This window comes from Perca flavescens, chromosome 4 (genome assembly GCF_004354835.1).
Source record: "Perca flavescens isolate YP-PL-M2 chromosome 4, PFLA_1.0, whole genome shotgun sequence".
NCBI classification, from domain to species: Eukaryota; Metazoa; Chordata; class Actinopteri; order Perciformes; family Percidae; genus Perca; species Perca flavescens.
Genome location: NC_041334.1, coordinates 30,497,103 through 30,522,123, shown reverse-complemented (window position 1 = coordinate 30,522,123; position 25,021 = coordinate 30,497,103). Strand labels below are relative to the sequence as shown.

At 43.5% G+C, this 25,021-nt stretch overlaps 1 protein-coding gene across 5 annotated transcripts in view; it reads right to left on the bottom strand.

Annotated features, from left to right (window-relative positions):
• plxna1b (plexin A1b) overlaps positions 1-25,021 on the bottom strand; it is a 204,921-nt gene that overhangs the window by 7,453 nt on the left and 172,447 nt on the right. For 3 of the 5 annotated variants that reach the window (XM_028575902.1, XM_028575905.1, XM_028575903.1), the window contains exons 16-25: positions 24,314-24,481; positions 18,494-18,587; positions 17,170-17,406; positions 15,214-15,357; positions 13,101-13,335; positions 9,545-9,693; positions 7,466-7,722; positions 3,947-4,013; positions 817-963; positions 57-216 (exon numbers count right to left, since the gene is read on the bottom strand). In XM_028575902.1, coding sequence (XP_028431703.1) covers positions 57-216; positions 817-963; positions 3,947-4,013; positions 7,466-7,722; positions 9,545-9,693; positions 13,101-13,335; positions 15,214-15,357; positions 17,170-17,406; positions 18,494-18,587; positions 24,314-24,481 — 1,658 coding nt within the window. The remainder of the gene's footprint in view (positions 1-56; positions 217-816; positions 964-3,946; positions 4,014-7,465; positions 7,723-9,544; positions 9,694-13,100; positions 13,336-15,213; positions 15,358-17,169; positions 17,407-18,493; positions 18,588-24,313; positions 24,482-25,021) is intronic. The other 2 variants (XM_028575904.1, XM_028575906.1) reach the window with 1 other exon arrangement.

Below are 25,021 nucleotides of genomic sequence, written 5' to 3'. Positions count from 1 at the left end.
AGTGTGTGTGTGTATGTGTGTGAGTGTATGTGTGCAGCAGTTATCCCTCTCCTTACCCAGGTCCATATCGGAGGCCTTTGGTCTCTGGGAATATGGTGTGCCCTTGTACACAGCGTCCAGCAGCTTCTCCTTCACCTGCGTTACTGTGTCACAGTTCAGGCTCTTCACCGTCACCTCCGGAGCGTTCTCATTCTCTGGGTTCACACAGTGCAGCGTCTACAGAGGCGGAGGTCAGAGGGCAAAGGTCACATTTAGACCAGGAAGTCAGCCCAGACTGGGAGCATTAACTATGGATATGTGGAAGCATGACCCTGCGACGATTTTTTACCTGTAAAAGCTAACACTTCATACAGCAGTTTAGAATCAATATTCAGCTGCAGACCAGTGCACACGCAGCTCTTTATTACTATTGCAAGTGTGTTTTATCAGAATTAGAGGTCCTATTTGTTTTTACATCAAAAAGCTCAAAGGATATTTTGTGGAGTTGTAGATTACCAATGTTGCCAACAACTGCAAAATGGTCCCTGATTTAGCAAGTTTTTATTTTTTATTTTAAGGCCTTTATTGTTGATAGGACAGCTTAGACTTGAAAGGGTAGAGAGAAGGGGGATGACATGCAGAAAAGGGTTGCAGGTCGGAACCATCCCGTGGCCGCTGCGGCAAGGACTGAGCCTCTGCATATGGGCGTGTGCTCTACCAGGTGAGCTACCCAGGTGCCCCTGTAAGGCTTTTCAAGAATACTGGACACATATTAAATCCACGTCAATGTCCTGTATGAGCTGTATGTGTGCATCGGTTTTGGTTATGTGTACTGACCAAAGTCTTGTAGTCAATCTGCTGCCTGATGAGTTTGTCCTCACTGAGGGAGTAGCGGGCCTCTCCTGTGATTGAGTCTATTGGGCCCTTTTCCATTTGCTGCTTCATGGCGCAGTACAGCATAAAGAGAGGCTCACCAGCACACTCCTGCAAACAGGGAAAGAAAGTGGTAGAAAGAAGTAGGAAGAGGGAGACAGAGAGAAGTATAACGCGAGAAGGGGATAGATGAAAGGAGAAAAAAGGAAAAGGAGAGAAAGACAGATTGTTAAAATGGGAGCTACGAATGCAACTGTGCAAAACCTTTACCTACAAAAAAGTACACAACAGCAAAAAGTGCAAAGCTTTGCTGAGCAACTCTCCAATTATATTTCTAATCTTCTTTAAGCCAACCACAGCTAGAGCAGTAAAGGACGAGGCCATGGCCTGTGTTGGCTAACAGTGCGCTGAAAACTGACAGAGAACAACACACACACCATTTTTCTCTCTCTCTCTCACACTCCAGCTTCTCCCCAGTGTCGCTTCTTTGGGAAAAACACCCTCTGTAAATCTCTGTTTTTGTGTGTGTGTATGTGTGAGTAAGTGAGTGAGCAAGGAGAGGAATCAGAGAGAGTGTGAATGAGTGGCAATTGATGGAGGAGTTAATAGAAGGTTAACGACTGAGGGGTGAAAAACGCTTGGAGAAGCACTTTGGTGTGTAAGACATGTCAACCAGGCAACGAGCTCTGGGATGGTGGGCCCCTGTCTCTCTTTAACTCACTCTCTCGTTCTCTTTTTCGCCCACTAGTTATGCTGGCCTGCCAACTAAGCACTGCCTGCGTGTACAAGTTCATTTGTAAAGGATTACTCCAGTTACTTACTTGTTGTTACAGTAACTTGGGTCTTATTTTTTGTACTTTGCACTAATAGCATTGCACTCACTGAGGAATGCAGCAACATCGCTACGGAGCGAGAAACAGGAGCAGTCAGACAGGTTTTTAATCCCCAGGTTAGAATCTTTAATTAAACGACAAATAGGCAAACAAGAGAAGTAAAAAGAAAATCTGATTTCTGCTAAGCAAATTAATTTGAGCTTGACTAAAAAACACAAAAGAAAAAAAACACAATTAAAGTCTACTTGCTAGCTATTTTGGGAGCTTTCAATATCATCTTATGGTCTTCCTAAGTGGAAACTACAGACGTTTTTTTTTCCCCTCTCACTTTTCTCTAATGCCTGCTTTTTTATTGTAAAATACTGAATCATTTCACATCTTCAGGCATCTATTTGAATGAAAAAAGAACGTCACTTTTTGGTTAAATTGCTCGCAACTCAAAGAGATGTAACATGTAACCTGTGACGAGGAGTTACAAGAAGATATTTCTTAATTTTAAAGGGCCGTGAGTCAAAAAGGTTGAACACATCTGTGTTGTTTTCATTGGAGCGATTTTGTTGTGTTCTCCGTTACTTTGGCGAGTACAACGTAATGGATTTAATAGCCAAGTTGTAATAAACTGGAATTACCATTTAAAGGCTTTTCCAAATGTTCTCTCATAATCAAATTATTGCTGTACCAGTGATTCAAATTTTCTAACTGTCCATCAAAGCTTTGAAATGCCACTTTGTGCCTTGAGACAGAGGAAGTGTATTGGAAGCCCTGCCCTCCGCCCTTGAGCTGGTCATCTTGGTGAGCTGTCAGATGAACTCTGTGGGATAATCTAGCACTGCCTGCTTCCTATGGAGAACACACAACACTCTGGCCGATGTCCTCTCTATCTAACAACACTTCTGTGCTGCATCTTGGCCCTTTAATAGGATAAAAGCGTACTTTTAAATCTTATTCCTGTTCCCTTTTGTAGGTAAAAGCCTAATCTATTTCCTCCACTACTTGACCTTTACCATCTCTATTCACACCTGGCTGAATCTTGAAATTGTTCCAGGCGTTTCTCTTATGTGACCCCTAAAAAGTGGCGCTGAATTGCAGACGTTACAGCTACAGCAGGTCTTGGCTTCAGTACTCAATTTTTTCCTTTTCCTCCATTTCCCCCCTCTCACTTTCCCTTGCACTCTTTGTTCGCGTTTTTCATTATAAAACCTTTTTCACATCGCCAATACTTCCTCTCACCCATTCATAACCATTTCTGACCTTTTTAACTCTGCATCCTTCCACCTTTTCCTGTCCTCTCCCTGTTGTTTTTGTCTAGTCTAAAGTTCATAAAAACAGCTGTTAAAAAAGATCCCAAACAGCTTCCCTAGTAACCAACTCCCCTGTCTGTGAACCCAACTCTGGCTGTCAAGTCCTGAGCCAAAACACACACACACGCACGCACGCACGCACGCACGCACGCACGCACGCACGCACGCACGCACTAACTGGGACCCCTGGGGGCTTGGCTGGTCTGCTGTCCACCAGAATGCCTGTCCTGGCAGGGGTTTAAGGCCCCACTGCTAACTGATTAGCTCCAGCGATGTTTGAATGTAGAGAATGTGCGTGTGGAAACAAGAATTGAGCACAGTTTAAGCCTCAATAAGTCTCTCTGGTTCCATATCAGAGGGAGAGGAATTCAAAAAGGGAAAACATAGACACAGAAAGACAGAGAAATGAGAGTATGCATTTGTGTAAGATCTCTGCCTTCCTCTTTTGCTAAGCCCCAAAGCTCTGAAGTGGGACGCGCGCACACACACACACACACACACACACACACACACACACACACACACACACACACACACACACACACACACACACACACACACACACACACACACACACACACACACACACACACACACACACACACACACACACACACACACACACACACACACACACTTTCCTGGCTGTAAAATAATCCAGTGGAGGGACACAAAGAGAGGACAGGTTATTGCAATAGGCAATGGCGATCACATCAACATGACCAGCTGTGTATGAACAGACTGCAGTTTCCTCAATTATGAGAGAGGAGAATTAAGCACATGAAAGGCAGAGGTAAGGGACAGGTAGCCTGCTGCCTCTGCCTTATCTAATGCTGCAGCTGTGAATGTGGAAGTGTGTGTGTGTGTTAGTGTGGCATTTTTCTATTCTCAAACAGCATCTGTGTGTGTGTGTATGTGTGTGTGTTTGTGTGTATGTCTTTGTGTGGCAGACAATTTTACCTTGAGGAACTTGTAAAGCAGGAACGTGAACCAGTTGGTGAGCATCTTCTCGGCGACTGACTCCGTCCTGGCAGAGAGATGAAAAGAAGGGGAGAGAAAGGGTGAGAGGGAAATAATAGAAAAAGAAAATTCGAAAGTGACAGTCAAAGAATGGAAATGAAGAGTAAGAAGGGGAAAGAAAACAAAAAATGAGAATTTTTAAGCAGCACATAAACCTCTGCACAAGCCACTGGGAGGTTCTGGAGGGTTCCCAAACTGCTCCTCCCCGTTTTAACAAGCACACCCAAACAAGCCCCCAGCTACCATCTCTGGGCATAAACCAACACTTTCATCATAGGTGGAAAAGGCATTTAACACATGCTCGCACATCAAAGAGAACACGTTGCTTTATCAGTCGTCGTGTGGTTAGCCTTCAAACAACCGAGCCCTTTTCGTTGCTCTCCTTCAACCACCCCCACCCCCTCCATCACATTCAAACAAATTAACTTGGCAAAACAACCCCCTCCACTTCTATCACTGTTCCTCACATTTTCCCCCCCTCCAAGCAAACCCATTCGTCTTCATCAAAAATATACAGCAATTAGTATAATTCGCTAACTTCTCTCGTTAATCACAAACCTGCCGTGTAATGAGGGGAACCTCTGCACGTGCACGCTCTTGAGCAGACACACGTGAACAACCGGCGAATGAAAACAGAGCAATTAAAAGGCATTGTAAATAACGGACTTACTGCATCCAATATGTTAAACAGCTGAAAGGGAGACCGGCACTAAGGGTATGTGGAGGGGGGGGGGAGAGAAGAGAGTATTTCTACCTCTATGCCATCGTCGTCAGATTTACCTCCTCGCTTTCCACCATCCTTCCTTTTCACATTAGGGAGATACAGGACTGCTTAATTATTCATTCCTTGTTTTCACTTAGGTAACTGGCGGGTGCACAAGAGAGCCTTCTGCTGAGTAACTGGGTTGTCTAACTAGGGTTGGGTATGATTTTGGATTTTTACGATTCCGATCCGGTACTTTTAAAACGATTCCAGTTCCTAAACCAATTCTTGAAAAACTGAAAAAGTGTGATATGTTTACTAGGGATCACGTGCAGTGAATGGTTAATATGCTTTTGCGTCCGTTTTGGTGAGCCCAGAGGGAAAATATGCCATTTTAAAAGTTGCCTACATTTACGGTAGCTAGCTCGACACATTAAGTGGAACCGAAATGAGGAACTGAAATTTGCGTTCTAATCCGGACCGGTTCCTACCGGTTGCGTAAGAACCGATTCCATAGTGGAACCGGGTTTCGGTACCCAACCCTATGTCTAACTGGACCATATTTCCACACTTCCTGTTAATATTAGTCTTTTTGTCATTAACAAGGCACAAGGTGCAAAAAGGTGAAGAAAAGTATATTCTGTTGAGAAATGACGAGCATAGGAAGATATTTTCTTGTCAACTTTGCCAAGAAATTCATTTTTTTTCTGACAACAATTGAGGAATAGTAAGTGAATAAAGGGAAAAGACAGGAAACTAGGCCAATCTGCTAGTGAAACCAGTGAGGGCCTGAAGCAGGAACGGGACGTGAACTCCTACGCTTCCGCAAGCCTGCCCGTTTGACTGTTGAGTGTTGTTTGATGTATGTGAAGCATTTTTTTTTTTCATGGCTGTCAGCAATATATAGCAGATGATAGATAAGGCAACAGGGAACGGAGGGATGGAAGACGATGGAGGCGAATACACCTGGACAGAACACGCTTTTGGGCATTTCAGGACATGATAGTGGGCGACTTGTAACACCATCTCATTCAGGGAAACTACATCACTGCACCCATCGTTACAACATTTATAAACATACTACAGAAAGAGGGGTTGATGCAACTTTCCTGGCCGCACACAGGGAGTCCAATAATGTGCAAATCAAACCAAATGCACCCAATGCAAGAGCGTCATTTTACCATAGGAAATCAGCATGGGAGCAGATTATTAAGTCTTTCTCCTTTGCTTTTTTTTGTACGTCTAGAAATAAAAATAAAAAAAATTAAAGTCTATCTATTGCAGAAAAATTACCAAACCAGGGTGAACCATGTGTAATAATTGCTGAGCTTATTAACGGCAGCTCCCGAGGCTAGTGTAGTTAGCAGGGACAGCGTATTGTGACCATTCGCCCCAAGAGGGGATAGGAAAAGGCTTCACACAGACACACTGGCTGAGAGTCATTTATTTGATTAGATTTTTAATTAAATATCTCTCAGAGAAGAAGGAGGAGAGATAAAATACAGAATTTTTTTATCATTTAATGTCTAATTCCAATTTATTTGGAGACAGGCCATTTCTCTAATTGTGCCTTGCCTTAAATACGTGCATCTTTTCTTGCCCTTATGTCTGCAGTGGCTCCTTCATCCTTCTCTTCCACCCTCTGCCTATCTACTCTCTCACCGTATTGCACCTTCCTATAGCCTTTCTATTCTTCCTTCCTCCACTTTCTCTCCCCCCATGTTTCTCCTTCCATCAATTTGCCTTCAGCCCAAGTCTCCCTCTAGACATTTTGCACTCTCTTTCTGTCAATCATCATTTCTCTCCCTCCCTCTGCTCCATCTACCTTTCTCTAGCTGCCTTTTCCTCTTTCCCCTCACATCTTCCCCCTTTTCTCCTTTACCAACCCATTCTCTCGGTCTATCCCTCACACGTGTGAGAGAGGAGAGAGCAGCGTCTGACTGCGGCTCCATTGGGAGTGTGTGCGTGATCAGGGGTGTAATCCTCTCTGACAGGGACAAGGTTCAGAGATAGAGACAAGGTAACGTCACATAGGCCTCTAAAAGCTACAGTCCCAGTCCGCTGCTCCATAACTTACTAAAAAAAAAAAAACTATCTGCTTGACATTCTCACAGAGCGTCATCTTCTCCTTTCTATCATTTTCTGAAATCTTCCTATTTTAACACCACAATGAGTATAATGATCTGCTTGGTTTTTACATGTGCATTACCATTTGTGTGTTTGTATATTTGTTGTTTTTCCAGTGTGGTATATCTCTTGGAGTGTTATTTGTTGGAGGTTTGCTGATGATGGTGCGTTACCGTGCCGGAATGTTTGGTTTATTGTTAATGTGTCTAAATAATTCCTTGAGGGACGGAAATAAAATTAAATATTTATTCAGGAGTGCTCACAAAATAGGGACCAAGAGCCAATGATAAAACTTTTTTGTTGTTTTTGCTTTTTGAAGGCTAAATAGTCAAGGTGCCCACTTTCAGTAGGGTGCCTCTTCTCAAGGACGCCCTAAACCAGTGAGAAGTGTGACAAACAAAAAGGAACGTAACCTCAAGCTTGAACCCTCAGTGGGGAAACTATCTGTGCGACATGTTTTTGTGCAGAGTCCGAGACACTTTCAAACTCTCTCTCTCTCTCTCTCTCTCTCTCTCTCTCTCTCTCTCTCTCTCTCTCTCTCTCTCTCTCTCTCTCTCTCTCCTCTCTCTCCTCCCTCCCCTCCCCCTCCCTCCCTCCCTCCCTCCCTCCCTCCCTCCCTGTTTTCGTACCTTCTGAGTAAGAGCTTTGGGTGGTTCTTGCTCTCCAGGTTTTTGTCGATGAGGTCAGACAGGAGCTGTTTGAGGACGCCCGTGGCGTATTCCATCTCCCCCTGCAGCGCCGTCATGATGAGGGAGGCCACGTTGCCCCGGTCTCGCATGGAGAAGGACCGCTGCGCCTCCAAGGTGCGGATGAAGGTCAGCAGGAAGTGCTTTTTGGTCAGCATCTGGCCAAACAATGTCAGGGCCTTCTCCGTGTTAGCAGGGACCTGGAGAGGAGGGCACAGAGGTGATGATGGGGAAGAGTGTGAGGAGAGGAGGAGAGGGATGGTGGACAGAGGAAAAGTAGCCATCGGTTGGACATGGGGTAGAGATAAAAAAAAAAAGAAAATGAGGGAAGGGAATGAAGGTAGTTTAAAGGAAGCAGGAAGGGGAGAAAGGGGAAGAAAAGGAGGGAATAGAGTGTAAGAGAGGGTTGGAAAGTTAGAAGTTGGGAAGATAGAAGAAGAGAGGTAAGCGCAGGAAGGAAGGAGGAATAAGAGAAACAGTACAAGAAAGGGTAAAGGGCAGAATATTAGGGGTATGGCGATTTAGAAAAGAGTGAGGAAGGGGCGGATAAAGAGGAGAATGCGAGTTATAGTTGGAAATGGATTAATGAGTATGAGTGAGAATGAGGAATATTAGATGCAGGGTACACTGCCAAAAGAGCAACATGTGCACACACACAGACACACTCACAATATTCCTATCTACATACAGGGGAAATCAGCTTACAGATGCAACCTTAAAAACAAGGCTTTCAGGGTTTGCATTCGATTTACTACGTATTAGTGTCCCAATGCTCTCCCCCTTTTCCCAGTTCACTCCCAATTCTCTCTCCCTCTTTACTGTACTTCCCTCCATCCCCCACTGCCCCGGAGGGGGAAAAACAGAGGTTTGAAGTGAGAATGTGAGCTTCATGCTGTAATAAGAAATTGATCTGCTTGCTAGCGCACTACTGTGGCCTGTGATTGCCTGGGCCATACAAATGAAAATCCAATGTCGTGCTACACTATCCCCTTAGAATACAGTTGATAGCATGAGCAGATACTGGCCGTCTCAAAGCCCCCTGCCTGCATCCGCCACCATGCATGCATGTCAGCGGGGCACAAGTGTGAATTTCCATGTGATGTATGTGTGAGAGTCTAACGTATACAGAGAAATGATGGAAGTACGTGTGCATGCCGCGTTACAAGCAGTTACACGCAGCCTGGCGTCATGTGAGTGATAGAGTGTTCCCTCTTGAGAAAAGAGCAGTAGAGGAGGGGACAGTGTTTTATTGAATGTGTGAACATTGCTTTCTTCAGGAGCCTCGCACAGGCTTGGTCCTGTACAGGCCATCTATCACTTGTACCAAGTCTTAGTGAAGCTTGGACATTGCTCACTCCCCAAAAATGAGCCGTCCCTTTACTGCATTATATCAAACTAGGGCTTGCCCTAAGAGTTTCTCTCACCCAAGTTATTTTTCCTAGTTTCTACTAGTTTGGGCTTGAAGCCTCTTCTACCTCGAGCCCTTGACTAAAGAGCTGTTCAAGATGAAAGATGTTTGGGGGATACATCCAGATAGTCCACCTCTGAAACTATATAATGTAGATTCTTATCTTAACCAGCTACATCAAATTAAAGTCTCTAAAGCATTTTATGAATTGTTCTTCTTAATTGTGTAAGAGTTCTCCCTTCCTCTAAGAGAAATTGTGCTTAAGTGCGGTTAGATTTCTCACTGTAGAGTTTAGATATCTCAATGCGCAATGTAACTCTTCTAAACCCTACACTGATCAAACCCTAGTACAGATAGAACACTTTAAAAGCTATAACTCTTTCGAAGCTGTAAAAATGAGTTTGGAAAAGAAAGAAAAAAAATGTTACAAATTCTGGAACATTTGCAGATCAAAACAAGAATCTCCACTGGATGTATGCTTAGCTTTTTCCCTTCCAGGCAAAATCCTTTCTTCAAACAGGCCATTTCTAATGACCTATCCAAATAGACATAAAGTACAACTTTCATTCATTCATTCATTGAATGTGAATGTGAGTGGAGCGCTCTCTACTGACCCGTACCTCCATCTCCTTGAGCACAGGATGGTCCTCAATCCCAGGAAAGAGGACTCTCATGGCATAGGTGCGGTAGTCCAGGAAGGGGATTCCTGCTCCGTCCAGCTCCTGAGTGAGTTCATGGATGTCTGTCTGCAGCTCTGCAAAGGCTGTACCAAAGAACAAATACATGCTTACAAAGATATCATGAAGGTTGTTTTACTACGAGTTTCAAGTTTTGGTTCAAATGACATACAAATTTCCTAAAAATAGATACAGACTAAAATCATCAAAACAATGTTTTTTATATTTGTATTCTTTAACCTCGATTTCTTGATTTTGACGACAACTTATAATCAGCCTTCAGTTTGGCATTTAGCATTCTGTCAGCAGTGGCCCAACACAAAACACTCATTTAAAGACACTTTGAATTTCCAGAAACGGTATGTTTTAGAGTAGAAAAAGGCAACTCGGGTGAAAGTGAGGAAAAGACGGAGGCGTGTGGAGGAGTAGCGGTGAAAAGCAGCATTATGCCATTGCTCGGTGCTGAGAGCAGAGAGAAAGATGGAGGGAAGAAGGAGAGGGAGGGATAGAGGAAAGTGTTGTGGTACTCAGTGGCTGGAGGGGAGGATGGAATGGCACACAGAAACTTGAGCCTGTGAGTACACACACATTACAAGCTGCCACCTCACGTGCTTGTACTCCAGCACGCGCGCACACGCACACGCGCAGCACACACACACACACACACACACACACACACACACACACACACACACACACACACACACACACACACACACACACACACACACACACACACACACACACACACACACACACACACACACACACACACACACACACACACACACACACACACGTCTTGCCCTACAGCTGAACACATAACCTAGTGCCCAGATGATTAATGTGAGTGCATGTGTCAGTGTTTTTATACATTTTCCATTCCCAGCGAGTGTGTGTTCTGACCCCGTTCTGTATACTCCAGTGGCTTCATAAGTCCCATCTAGAGGGAACAAATCCATTCTCACTCACATTCTATACAATAGTGCATATATTTTGTTGTACTGCCTTGATTTTATTGTAGAAATATAAAGCTCCCTGAGGAGAAAATATACAGCTTTATGGTTCCATTAACTCAAATGTGTGTGAGTGTGTGTGCCCTATAGTGTCACCCAAAATACACCAACACATGGATACACAACCCAAACAAATAATGAACCAAAGCCCAGAATAACAGATGGCTTGTGTCACCCTTTCCCTCTCTTCCTATCTCTCTTTTTCTCCCTCTTTCTTTCCTTCAAAGTGACATCTTAGAGGTCACCTCTCTCTCCCATGTCACTGCCTCTCCTCTACTACATCCCTCCATCTTCCTGTTTGTGTGGCTCACTCACGCCATCCATCTCTCTCTGCTTCTCTAATCCGTCTCTTTTGCTCCAACCTGCCCCATCTCTTCTCTTAATTTATTTTATTTCACCTATACATTCACTATTTTGCTTGTTGCTTTGTTTGCTGCTCTCTTTGCCAGGACTTTCTTGGAAAAAAGGGGTTCACTCAACCTCCGTACTACTTTCCCCCACATATTCTAATCACTTCCTTTCTTTTCCCTGCTGTCTCTTATTTCACCATCTCCTTTTGCAGCCAAATAATTATCTAGCATTGTCTCCCGCTATCCTCGTATCAACTTCATTCTCTCTCAAATTTAAATGTTTTTGTCCCCTCTCTCATAATCTTCCAATCCATCCTTTTTCAGTGCTTTCCTCCCCTCCCTTTCTCCTCTTATAAGTTGTCGGCCTTATTTATCTTCCTTGCTCCGTCCCCCTCCTTTCATTCATCCTGTTGTCTTCTTCCAGACAGTGGTGACAGTGGGGGCAGACAGGGTCAGGGCACCTGGACTCACCACCACACACCCCAGTCAATCATTGTTTGACCTGTGGTGCGAGTTACCAGTACCATTGTCAGATAATCAGACTACATTGCCGTTTCACTTTACTTCATTCGTTCAGCCTGATATTGTGTTAGCCGTTGGGAGAGGGGACATTTTCTTATGTGTTGCTCTGACCAATCGGTATCAAGTGATATGTCCTGACGATTTCATTTTCAGTTGACACAGGAGCTGCGGTAGTGGTTGCTAGGGGAAGATAACTTTGGAAAGTTTATAGTTGAAGCATTATTTTTTAACAATTAACAACTTGTACAGCTGTGTCAATCTCATCTCACTTTTATCATTTATTTTTTCATGGATGCTGCTAGGTAGCTAGCTAACAAGTGACAGAGGACAATGTTGCCTACAAAGCTCTGATTGGTTGACTGTTTCTCCAACTAGTCGAGACAGCCAGTGAGCGCAACATCAGAACGTATAATTTGCTGAACACATCGGACGTGTGGGCATCACTTTAGAGCTCTGAAACCAAGGTACATTTACAACACAAGGACGGTCAATCAAAAAAGACAAGTTGCATCATGGGAAGTGTAGGATCCGGCCTTTTTGAAGCTTGACCCAGGGAAGTCAGGATATCTTGGCCATTGTTGCACTAACTATGACCATTATTTTTTAAGTGTCCCCCATATGTATTGAAATGCACTGATACATTGCAACAACTATTTAAAAAAAATATACTGATTATCTGTCAATATTGAGTCTGAGCTAATATTTAGATATGGTTTCTGTATGTTAGTGCACAGTGCACCTTTCCAACATTAACCCGAACCTGCAGATCATCTTTGGAAACCCCTACTAGTAACTAAAGTACTTGTACAAATGATGTTGTTTTATTTGATGTTTTCTAAAACAGTGCAACAAGTGATCTTGAATAAAAATGTATTCTGATGATCATGGTTATCAGTATTCCCCTTTTCTTTCTCCCCATCTGCTTCTCTCTTTCTTGCCAGACAAACCAGTAACAGGATCAGTAGACTCTCACTGGATCCATGCCGTTTCCTGCCAAATGAATATATGCTAATGTACTGGTGTGTAAGTGTCTCTGCCCCTGCTTTAGTCGTTGCCAAACCCCTCCCTCCTTACTATCCCTCACTTTCCCACCTCTGTGCCCTGCATCTATCTAACCTCCATCGCTCTCTCCCTCCCTTTCTCAGTGTGGATGGTAGTGAGGCCAGCCAGGCGGCTCTCTCATGGGGTAGAGAGCCAACATCTGGTGGCTGGCTCAGATCAAAGTACTCCTCCTGAAACACACCAACACGCAAACACACACACACACACACACACACACACACACACACACACACACACACACACACACACACACAGCTGCCACCTAACAGCAGGGGGACAGTTGGCAGTGAGAGAGAGGGGGAAATAGAGAGTCACAGAGAAAGCATAGAGAGAGAAATGGATAGGACTATCGAATGGGAGTTGTGCAGCTTTTGAGGTAAGCTGCAGTGAGGGAGAGATTTATACAAAGTTATTTGGGGAGAGAACCAAGTAGGGAGAAAGATGAAAAGAAACTAGGAGAATACAAGCATTATGAAAGTAACTTTTGAGGTTTGAGCGGTTAGCGTCACAGCCCTCTTATGATCAGGTTTTGTCCAAACTCACCTTCCTTGCACTCTAGGGCCACCCTGGACTCCAGGTTGTCCATCTGCAGTTGCAGCCGTTTGAGGGTGCGGTCCGCATCCCGTGATTTTCTCTTATAAGCAATCAGCACCACAATGATAACCAGCAGGAGCAAGCCACCACCTCCTCCGATTCCAATGATGGCAGGCAGGGTGAGCAGGCTGTCGGAGTAGATCTGCAAGGTCCCCGGTGAGTATTCAAAGCCTCCAACACGCACCTGGGAGAGCGACACCAACAGAAAACTTACATTCTCTTGACACCACATTAAAACAAATCTGTGGGTCTGTTTGCAACAGGATGTGGCAGGGTTCCAAGCTGAAGCTGTAAACCATCTTCATTTACGGTTAAATTGGATGTTGCTACCACAATTAGAGCGGTGTACTATGCATGATGTGAAAATCTTACAGGAACATTATTTGGGCATTTTTAAATGATCTTCATCTACAAGAGCTACAGTTCCACATGATTGCAATTTTAGGCCTACACCTGTCCACAACCACTATTAATCAATTATAGTGATTAAACATTCTGCAAGGTGCTAGTGCTAAATCCCACATTGCATTTATACAGGCAAACCAAGCTGTGTCAACTCCCCCAAAGCCTTTATATCTGAGTTGGGGAAGGCAACATCTGTTCCCCAGGGCTGTCTTTGGAACCAGTAACACAAGTTTACACAGTCACACACCCATCTGACTTTCAACCATATCACATCGTAACAGTTCTGGCTTGCACTGAACACGCAAATTTAAAAATAAAATGTTGGGATGCGTTTTTTTTTCTTCTTTTATTCCATCTTCAACTGGCTTACATCTATGAAATACCAAATGGAGGTTTAAAAATAGACACAGACCTCTCACGCCTACGAGCCATTTTTTGGTCTCTATTGAATATCAATACTGTTCAAATCCCAAAGAGGATGCCAGCCAAACGAGACCGATCAAAAGCTTCTAAGACATAAATACAGTCGAAAACACCGCCAGCAGTATAAGAAACGGGATGTGTGCATGCAGCTATGTGAATGTGGAAGAGAAATCTAGAGTAATTAAAGAGATTTAGGTCTGATGGATGGGGAGGAAAGAATGAAATGAATGAATGAAAAGGCAGGAAGTGGGGGATAAATACATCCCCCCCTCTTTATGTCAATCCACAGCGGAAACAGCACTGAGAACAGGATCTATAGAAGACGACGGGCTGAGTGGCTGAAAGAACTGTGACAGCCAGACGCTCTAGAGGTGGCAAAAAAAAAAATAAAAAAAAAATCAAGCAGGGTGTTGAAATAACAAGTTACTGAAGATATAAAAGTGTAACTTAGAGAGGGATGATGCCCCTTTTCCAGGTTTTGTATGGCTGTATCCAAACACCTTAAGGCCCTGACACACCAAGCCGACTGTCGACCGTCGGCAGAAAAGGCAGTCGGACTGATCAGCCGGCTCCCTTCTCCCCGAGTTGGTCATAAAAGTGCCTCGGAACACACCGAAGCGACGCCGACTTGAGCGTACGTTCTGCGCGTGCACGGGATGTAATACGTCTCCATAACAGCAGGTGGCGCTAATCTGTATTGTCGCCCAAAAAAAACGAAAACCGGAAATGACGGGACATCTCTCTAAACACAGAGCACGCTGCCGTCGGTCATCGTTTTCATCAGAGAGTGTCGATAGTAGTCAAGAAGGATCGCTGTTGTCATTACTCGCTGAACGGAAGAAAATACGATGGCTAGTAATAAGAAGATACTGGCGTTGTCAGCTCCGGTTTTCTCGTGCACTGATTCACTAGTCGAGGGCTAGCACTCCACCAATCAGATTGGTCATTGAGTCCGACTGCTCACTGGCCGATTCAACAAGTCAAATCGGCCAAAATGAAAGCCGACGGCTCCTCCGGCTGACGACGGCACGGAACACACCGTACAGAGTCAAGTCGCCGACTTCACAGAACGTCCGACGGCCGATAATCAGGGTCGGAGTGTCAGCGCCTTTACACTGGGTGGCCCCGTGATTTGCTCCGTGTGTGACAAATCAAGTCCGAACAGAATGAAGAAAGACACATCACACAGTGGAAAACATCAGGCGATATAAACAAATATTAAAGATGAACTTACAGTGACTTTGTGTTCTCCGGTCAGGTTGGGCCACTCACACAGCAGCTGGCTCTCAGACAGGGTGAGAATGCAGGGCGTCTCACCGATCAGCACCGTGTAGTTCAGCTTAGCGTTTCCTGGGGCTGCAGGAATTAAGTTACGGCCCTGGAAACAGACACGCATGCTTCGGTTACTTACATAAGGTCTAAGTCTATGGTGGTCCACATAAATAGAATATTAATTAGAGAGTATAAACCAAAAAGGATTCACTTTAACTGTGATTTATGTTGTCAATAGTTCAGCCATTGCTCTAGTGTGCAAGGTACTTTAAACTGCAGGCAGCCATAGCAACAGTGCCTCTGCACTGTATATCGGAGGAAAGGCTGCACAGAACTGACTAGTCGTTTTCTAACTAAATTACCAAGTCTATGACATTGCTCTTGAGTTAAAAATGTAACTAAATTACGACATACTGTACACTATGTACTAATGTACTAAATCTAATCAGCGATTAGATTATTTGATCCAGATCTGGTCGATAAGGTCTGGCACAAGTAAACATGCTGTCCAAAGACCGTAAAAATGTGTTGGTTACGTAAGGGTCCTGGAAAGTACAATAACTACATTCTACAGAAATCCCCCCCCCCCCTCTCTCCTCTGCTACCTCCACCTACCCCTCTTCATCCTAACTTGCTGTGCTTTGTGGAGTGGGATGAAATAATTGCTGGAAATTCTCGATGAACGTCTAATTTATCTGCAATTATCTAATAGGATGCCATTTCCGTGCTGCTTATTTCTGCAATTCTTTACCCGCAGCACGGTGGGACAATTAGAGCTTTTCATTATAGAATTATATTTAAAGTTACAGGGGAGAAAGGAGTGATTCTTCCTTTCTAAACCTCCGCCCTGATTGGCCGAGAGAAAACAGGCTTTCGTTTTCCGTGAAATTGCATGATCATTTTCTCTCTCGCTCCTGAGGCTTTGAAGTTCAAGGGGAGAGGTGAAATGACAAAAGACAGCGTAGGTGGGTGGGGCAAAGCCTACATAAATGCACTCTGGATTCAAATTTGTACTGCCTCTACTAAACATGGCTATGAAGTCTGTCTTTAGAAGTTATCTGATAAAAATCTGAGCAGGTGGCATAGCAACGCATGGGTCCACTTTATAAACATTTCTTTCCTTTGGACCTGATTTGAAGGGGGAGGTTTTGATAGCAACTTTTTTTTTTCTTCCTGAAAGGTCTCCAAACCCCACTGAAGACAGCAGGCGAAGAAATAACATCTTTCAAGGTTGTGGTACATCTGAAAGATGGCTGTGTTGAAAGGAAAACTCTCAAAGCAAGAGGAAGGAGAGAGTAGCGTCTCTTTACAGGCATGTTTGGAGCAAATCATTTCAAATGCTTGTCAGCCTCTTATCAGTTGGGTTGGATGCTGACTAGGAGGTCGCTGCAGCATTTTCTAAAATAACGGTTTGTGAGATTGAGCTTTTAATGTTGCTGAAAACACTCAACATTACTGGAACGTTGCTATCTGCTATTACTGCTCTTCTAGTGTGTCTACTGAGTGCTAGCACTCCGCTAGCCTTCTTTTTCCTCTTCCAGACCTTACAGAGTAACCTTTGAAAAAAGCTTTGACGCAAAACCACCACAAACTCCATCCTGACATCATTCCCACAGACATAAGAACCCTTTTTCCGACCTATGCCTATAGGAGAGAGGACAGACAGCAGAAATAAAATTTGAAAGGTGACGCAAAAAAAAAAAAAAAATGAGACAGGAAGAAACACCAGACAGAAATAATAAATGGAAAGACACAAAGAGAGGAGAAAGGTAGAGACGGAGGTAGAAGAAATTAGAAGGGAAGCTGAATTGGAAAAAAAAGTCAAGATTTAAAAGAGAAAGGGTGTGATGGATGTAAAGCAAAGCAAGGTAGAGACAAGGCCAAAACAGATCAATGCTAAGAGCAAGAGGCAATTTACCTTGAGTATGAGCGGTGAGCTGGGCTTCAGCTCCAGCATGCCCGAGGGGCTCAGAGGTTCGAACACGGGGTCCGGGTGGTAGCTGAAAGTCTCATTTACCACCAGCACAGAGCGCACGTCATCCATGACAAAGCCGATCTCATCAGGACTGCTGCCCGACTCCGAGAAGCCTTTTTCAGATCCGGCCACAGAGGGCGCCAGACACACCATCACGGTGTTGTTGACAACCGTGCAGTTCTAGAGAAGGGGAGGATGGAAAAGCAAGGGGGAAAATAGGAAGTTAGAAGAGAGGAAAAAAATAAAAGGACAAAGGGAATGTGAACAGGGGAGAACCTTTTAATGTTTAATGAGGTAATTTCATTTTTCTTTCTAACAACCTTTCTACCTACACTGTTTGCAGTATCGGCGAGAAATAAAAAACAGTAGATTTTTAAATGATTACTCAAAAGATCAACTAAGTTAACTTATACCTAATCAACAATCTATAAGATGGCTGAAACAGGGGTTATGTGATATGAGTGATTCAATCTCTCCGTAATGATATAATGAGGAAGAGGCTGGTTTAATAACATCAGTGTTGTAATCATTGTTGATATCATCTGGAAATCCCCCGTGGGGCTCGACACTTAAATCAGTCACCGATGAACAAATTAGACTGTAATGACTCACATAAAAACAGGAGCGGTCAGCCAGTAGCTACAGTATTAACAATAACACAGCAGTTTCAAAGCATGGTATAGCCTTACGTTATGTCCTATATGTCACATACGAACGCACTCACACACAAAGGATGTGTACAATCACAAAGACACATAACACAACTGTGTTTATAGGTCAACAGAAACAATAACCAAGCTAAATAAAACATGACTGCAGAGAGTGGGACAAAAGAAATAGAAGGTATATTTTTACTTTCGGATAAGAGCGGGAGAAAGGTTAGCTAAGCCCCATGGTGCTAGGTGAAGAGAGGGGGATTTGCCAGAGCTGCTTTATTGCTGGTTGACATTTCAAAGGTTAAACTGCTAAAAGGAAATTCAACATGAAAAACAAACAGAAAATGGGCCCTTGGCTGGTTGACCGACGGGTCAGGTGTGTGCGTCTGCATCTGTGTCCCAGGGGTGCGTGTATCATCTGAAAATCAGTTTTTCCACAGAGGAGGAGACAGCAGAAAGACACAGCGCGAGAGAGAGAGAGAGACACACACACCTGTGTGTCTATATTGGTCTCACTCCGTCTCACTTGCCAAGTCAAGTCACTGCTTTTTTTTTTGGGTTTTGTTTTATCAATAAAAACTGTGTGCGGGTGTCCGGATCTGACCACTTACATTTTCTGACTTGGCAGCTCCATACTTGGCTCTCATTTTGGGCTCCTTGATGGTGGCCAGATTAGTTCCAGTGATGGTCAACATGGTTCCTCCACTACAAAAAGAGTAAACAAGACTCATTATAGAGAAAATTAGAACAAACACAATTATACAATGTTACTGGGAAAATAAAAACAATTCTATGTGCACTTTTGTGTCAGACATTCATGTATGTCCCTTTGTACTTTGTCTTGCATGGTCCACATGCATACACTATTCAGCAGGCCTATCAGCAGAGATAAATGTTAATAAATCTGTTCTCTGTGGGAGCCACGAGGGCCCTACAGTTGGTGATTTACCATTATTGCTCGCTCCTGCAGTAGCCTTTCGCCTGCTTATTCATGGAAGCCCATTTTCAGGTAATCATAGCAACGCTAAAGCCCTTGCATGAATGTTAAAAGCTTCTTTAAACCGATATGGAAGCTGGAGGGAAGAATAAGCGAATATGTAGCATTACTGCTGAGAGCTGAAGCTTTTGGCCTCTCCTCAGCACCTCTCCAAAGTCAGGGGAGATTTTTTTCAAAGTGTATTAAAGTTGCACTGCCATATTTTTCAGCATGAGATGCACTCAGCAACTGCACCGCTGTCAGTGATCTGACATGTTTTGTAACCTTTACACCTGTGACCTATTCAGATCTACTCTATGTGACGCTGACCAGCGGAGACATGGGTAATATGGGTGAGAGTCCTATTCCCCCACACTGCCTTCTCGACAGCCTCTGCTGGCCTGAGAGGCTGAACTTTATCTGATGTGAGGTGTTCTGACAGCAGCTAAATAAGTTAGCATACAACCTAAAACTGGAGTTGGGTAAGGTGCGGCATGAAGCCTAGTGCCAGTGTGCACCAATGAACAAAAAAAGCAAATGATACACTGGCTGCTACTGTATATTGCTAGGTTTCACACAGGCAATGATACACCAATAAAAACAGCATACTCTGTAGTATTGTTCAAGGGCTGTAAAGCAATCTCTGCTCTCTCTGAGCAATGGCAGAGGACTTGTGATCTACTCAACTTAAAGGAGAACTCCGGGCAATTTTTACGTTAATCTTGATTGCTATATGTATATGAGTACTGTCGATAGCAAAAAAAACTAGCCGAATCGGTGCTAGCAACACGGAGCTGCTGCAGCTAATGCCGAGAGCTCCCACTCAGCTAAAACGGCAGTTATGGGGGCATAAGATAAAGAGTGCCTTTGTGCCTCTTAACAGACACAAAATGCAATTAAAATGTCTGTGCAACATGAACAGGGACCTTACATGACAACAAGATGCATTTAGCAACTTAGCCATTGTTTAAATTCACCTACCCTCTTAGCTGCTAGCTGCCATCTGGAATGAGTAAGTGTGTTCAGCCAGGCTCCGGTAATAATCATCACGCAGTAGTTCCATGTGTATTTGTAGCATATATATCCATTTTGTGTGCTGTCGTTGGTGAATATGAGTCTCTGCAGTGGCGAATTGTGTGGTAGTTTCCTCAGCCAGGCTAGCAGCCCGGACCGGCATCCTTCTACTTCCTCCCCGCCTCCCTCGCCTGCTGAGGCCGACAACAATCCAACAAGCGGCCGCTGGTCTGGTGGAGGTCTTCCAGAAGACCGTTCAAGCCTTCACGGCGAAAAATTCTATTTTATTTCACCCTCACAAATAGGTAATTGAGCACTGTAGTGGTTATGACCATATTAGTGACTATGTAACTACATGGAAACGGACGAAATTATGTTTATGCCCTGTACAGTAAAATAGTGTTTTAGACTGTTAGCTGTAGTCTTGCGCTGAAGTCCCGTGTGAATTCAGCTGTAGCGTGAAAAAGGTAAATAGCAGTGTGCAGGTTGGAGGAGCGTAGTGTGTGAAAAGTGACGATCGGAGGTGTTCACAAGGGAAGAAGCTTAGAGTAACGTAACTATGGAGAATACAGAAGATATTGAACACATGGAAGAGGCTTTTGAGTTTTTAGTTACATAGTCACTAATATGGTCATAACCACTACAGTGCTCAATTACCTATTTGTGAGGGTGAAATAAAATAAAATGTTTTGCCGCAAAGGCTTGAACGGTCTTCTGGAAGACCTCCACCAGACCAGCGGGCTCTTGTTGGATTGTTGTCGGCCTCAGCAGGCGAGGAGGAAGTAGAAGGATGCCGGTTCGGTCTGCTAGCCTGGCTAAGGAAACTACCACACAATTCGCCACGGCAGAGACTCATATTCACCAACGACAGCACACAAAATGGATATATATGCTACAAATACACATGGAACTACTGCGTGATGATTATTACCAGAGCATGGCTGAACATACTCACTCATCCCAGACGGCAGCTAGCAGCTAAGAGGCTAGGTGAATTTAAACAATGGCTAAATTGCTAAATGCATCTTGTTGTCATGTAAGGTCCCTGTTCATGTTGCACAGACATTTTGATTGCATTTTGTGTCTGTTAAGAGGCACAAAGGCACTCTTTATCTTATGCCCCCATAACTGCAGTTTTAGCTGAGTGGGAGCTCTCGGCATTAGCTGCAGCAGCTCCGTGTTGCTAGCACCGATTCGGCTAGTTTTTTTTGCTATCGACAGTACTCATATACATATAGCAATCAAGATTAACGTAAAAATTGCCCGGAGTTCTCCTTTAACATTAGATTCATTCCATGGTGGAACAAGAGCATCCTAAAATGTAAATACATGGACTCAGGGCACACAAGACAAAACTTCAAAATGCAGGGAGTTGGCTGTGTTTTCGTAGGCCAGATGGAGCGAGGTGAGGCCAGTCCCAGGCCTTAAGGTGAAAGCGGCCCTGGGAAGGAGCTAGCAGGACGAGAGGCGAAAGAAGGCTCAGGGTTATTGAGAGGCTTAAGGGAGGGTGACAGATGTTGAAGTTGTGAATAGAGTCTGGTGTGAAAAGTAAGCAGACAAATGAATTAGGAGATTTACATACAGTTACGCATTTGTTGGTGGAATAGCAGAACGTAGGGCTCAACAGTCAACAGGGGTAGAGGATAGAGATGTTCCGATACCGACACCAGTATCGGCTCTGATACTGCCTAAAACGGTATCTGGAAGTACTGGAGTTTATGCACCGATCCGATACCACGTTATAAAGCCCTATAGAAAATCTACGTTAAAGTAGTTTATTTATGTTCTTTTTCCATTATAACTGACTGTCAAACTGGATAATAAAAGAAAGTTCTGTGGCATTCATTGTTCACAAAGAGTTTTACCTGAGCTAGCCAGACAGACAACAAAGATAGAAATAATATCACATCCATACAGGTAGAATACAATTGTTAAAACATAAAATATATGACAAACTGGTATCGGATCGGTGCTCAGTATCGGCTGATACGCAAGTTCAGGTATCGGAATCTGTATCGGGAAGCAAAAAATGGTATCGTGCCATCTCTAGTGGAGGATAAGAATATTTTCCACACATACAGTGTACACTTTAATAGTAAACTGAGTGCACTGTATTACACTGTGTAAACAAGGTGGAGCGTCATGCTTTCTCCACAGTGCCATGTGTCTGTGTTGTTAGCATGAAAACCTCTACCTGAAGGGAGGGGAACCAGTCTGAGTCATGTCAGATTTGTATTTTGGACAAGAGAAGCTCAGCGCTGTTTGAAACCCCCACCCCTCTGCAAAAAGGGTCACCAAAGGGGACGCGGCGACAAAATAGCTTGGTAAATAAAAACGTGATTGGCCTGGAGAACCATGCACCTCCTCCTATGGGAGCGCTGAGTGAAACATCAAACACAAGCCGGGTGCCGAGGTTATTTTCCCCCCCAAGGCTGGAACCAACACTTTCGTTTCCCCTTGCTTTCCCCTTAACATTTTTTTCATCCCATTCGAAATGAGACTTTTCATCTGCTAACACCTCTATTGCATGATGAAGGGAGTGTGTCTCCCTGCAGAGTTTTAAACGCGGCTCCCATTTTCACCTCAACCCCCTGCGATGATGCAGAAGTGGATTGTAACACTGTCTTAACAGAGCATGTGTCTAGTGGAAAAATCGAATGTGGGCTGTCTTGAGAGGCGATACTACCAAATAAATACTTGTAATATACTATACACAAGCCAGAGTTGCTTTAAAAAAGATAACAGTACAGGCCAAAAGTTTGGACACACTTTCTCATTCAATGCGTTTCCGTTTTATTTTCATGACTATTTACATTGTAGATTCTCACTGAAGGCATCAAAACTATGAATGAACACATATGGAATTATGTACTTAACAAAAAAAAAAACTGAAAACATGTCTTATATTTTAGATTCTTCAAAGTAGCCACCCTTTGCTTTTTTATTAATAAGGGAAAACATTCCACTAATGAACCCTGACAAAGCACACCTGTGAAGTGAAAACCATTTCAGGTGACTACCTCATGAAGCTCATTGAGAGAACACCAATGGTTTGCAAGCCTATCAAAAATAGCAAAGGGTGGCTACTTGGGGATGAGGAATTGAGGAATCTAAAATATAAGACATGTTTTCAGTTATTTCACAGTTTTTTTGTTAAGTCCATAATTCCACATGTGTTCATTCATAGTTTTGATGCCTTCAGTGAGAATCTACAATGTAAATAGTCATGAAAATAAAGGAAACACATTGAATGAGAAGGTGTGTCCAAACTTTTGGCCTGTACTGTATATGACCCCTTCCCTCTTTCCTGATAGGCTTTTAATAAAGGCCTTTACTTATCATATGGACAACATCCCCAGCTATTTTTATTTCTAGTTCATTATTTAAATACCTGCTTGTCAGTGAGAATTTCAAGTAAATGCAACAGAAAAAAATACTGTAAAAAAAACTCAGGAAATAAAGTAAGACATATTCCTGGAACTATACTTTTGAAGTAAATGAGACCGTCAACAGTGTGTGTTTGTGTTTGTGTGTATGTGCTGGCTTCATTTCTGAGCTGATGAGTAGAGGAGTTTCTAGGTCATGCTGGTGAGCCCATTAGCACTTGGAAGCTCCAAGCTTTTTTTTTTTTTTTTTTTTGCCTCCACAACACAGCTTGTGTTTGCACAGGAAATCATCCTGTGGCTATGTAGTCTCATTTCAATAAGTCAAGTAATATTTACAGATACATATCTGCTGCAGCTCATCAACTGTAGCACTGCACTGCTTCAGGAGCCTCCTTTACTGCTGTTCCTGCTCTCAAAGTTTTTTTTTTCTACTTTTGAAACATAAAGATAAACAGAATAAATAATATGCCTTTGAAAAGCAAACCGGAGTGAAAATGGAGAAGAATGTTTAGGTTTTTTTTCTTCGAGACATAGCCGGGGAGTATGCTGGCAGAATATTACATTCATCACATACAGAGAGTTCATATTTTGTTAAATTGGCTATGCTCCCATTAATGTATATCCCAAACACAACCACAACCAGGGATTAATAATGTATTGATGCATTTGTATACGTTCTATATATGTGCATCAAGCAGAATTGTAGATCAAACACTATGTTAGCGTGAATTATAGATAATGAAATAATCATATGACATTATACAACGAAAGCTGAAGGAATTAGTTATATGGTGCAGCAGGACTTCAAAAATACATCAATTTATGCCAATATTGCCTAGTTTTTAAACCTTTCCTGTGAATTATTCACTGTGTATTACTTTCATGGTTGGCGTGCACGATGTATGCAATATTGGGAATGAATCAATCAATGCAGTCTCGGTTTTGAGATAGCTGTAAGCTTCGACGCAACACAGAAACTCCTCCACGTTTATACAAAAGGGTCATCTTTGCTGATCCCAGACTAGCCGAGGGAAAGGCCCTGATTGTGTCCTCACCTGGCGATACTCCAGTCGGGCTCGATCTTGAGGATTGTGGGATCGTCCGAGTAGTTGAACTTGACCTCTGGGTTCCTCAGCTCAGCAGAGTTGATGTCCACCATGACCGGGGTGGTGCCAGGGGTTTGTCCCGCCGGGGTGACGCACACTATCTCCTTGTTGCTCCGCCTGAAAGAGCAGGAGATGAAGGGAGTAAGGGAGGACAGGAGGGAAAGAGAAAGACAGATTTTACATACAAAGGATGCTGATGGTCTCTCTTAAAGTGAACTGTGTGCTCCAACTAAAGATACCAGAAGGTCTTGAAAAGGATTTTGAGTATTTGGGAGCTGACTCTCTGACAGGCTATGAGACAGACACACAGAATAAAAACTGAAGTGAGTGCAGCGCAGGAAAGAAAATCCTACTTTATCCCTTAAATAACTCATAAATTATTTATCAGATGTGACAAAAAGGCACATGCACGGTGACACAGTTGCTTATCCACAAGGCCGACATCTTTCAGTCTGTCCAGCCGTGATTTCATCAGCCAGAATCACAGAATGCTGTACTTCAAAGCTCTCTTTCTCTCTCTTTCACTCACTCTGTCTCTCCCTCCTTCCTGCACTTCCTTTGGCTGATAGATCTGAACTGGCATATCAGGCTGGTCGTCTCTCTGTGTGATGTAACTCCCTCCCTAGCAGACAGGCAGCCAGCTGTGACCTGCTGGGA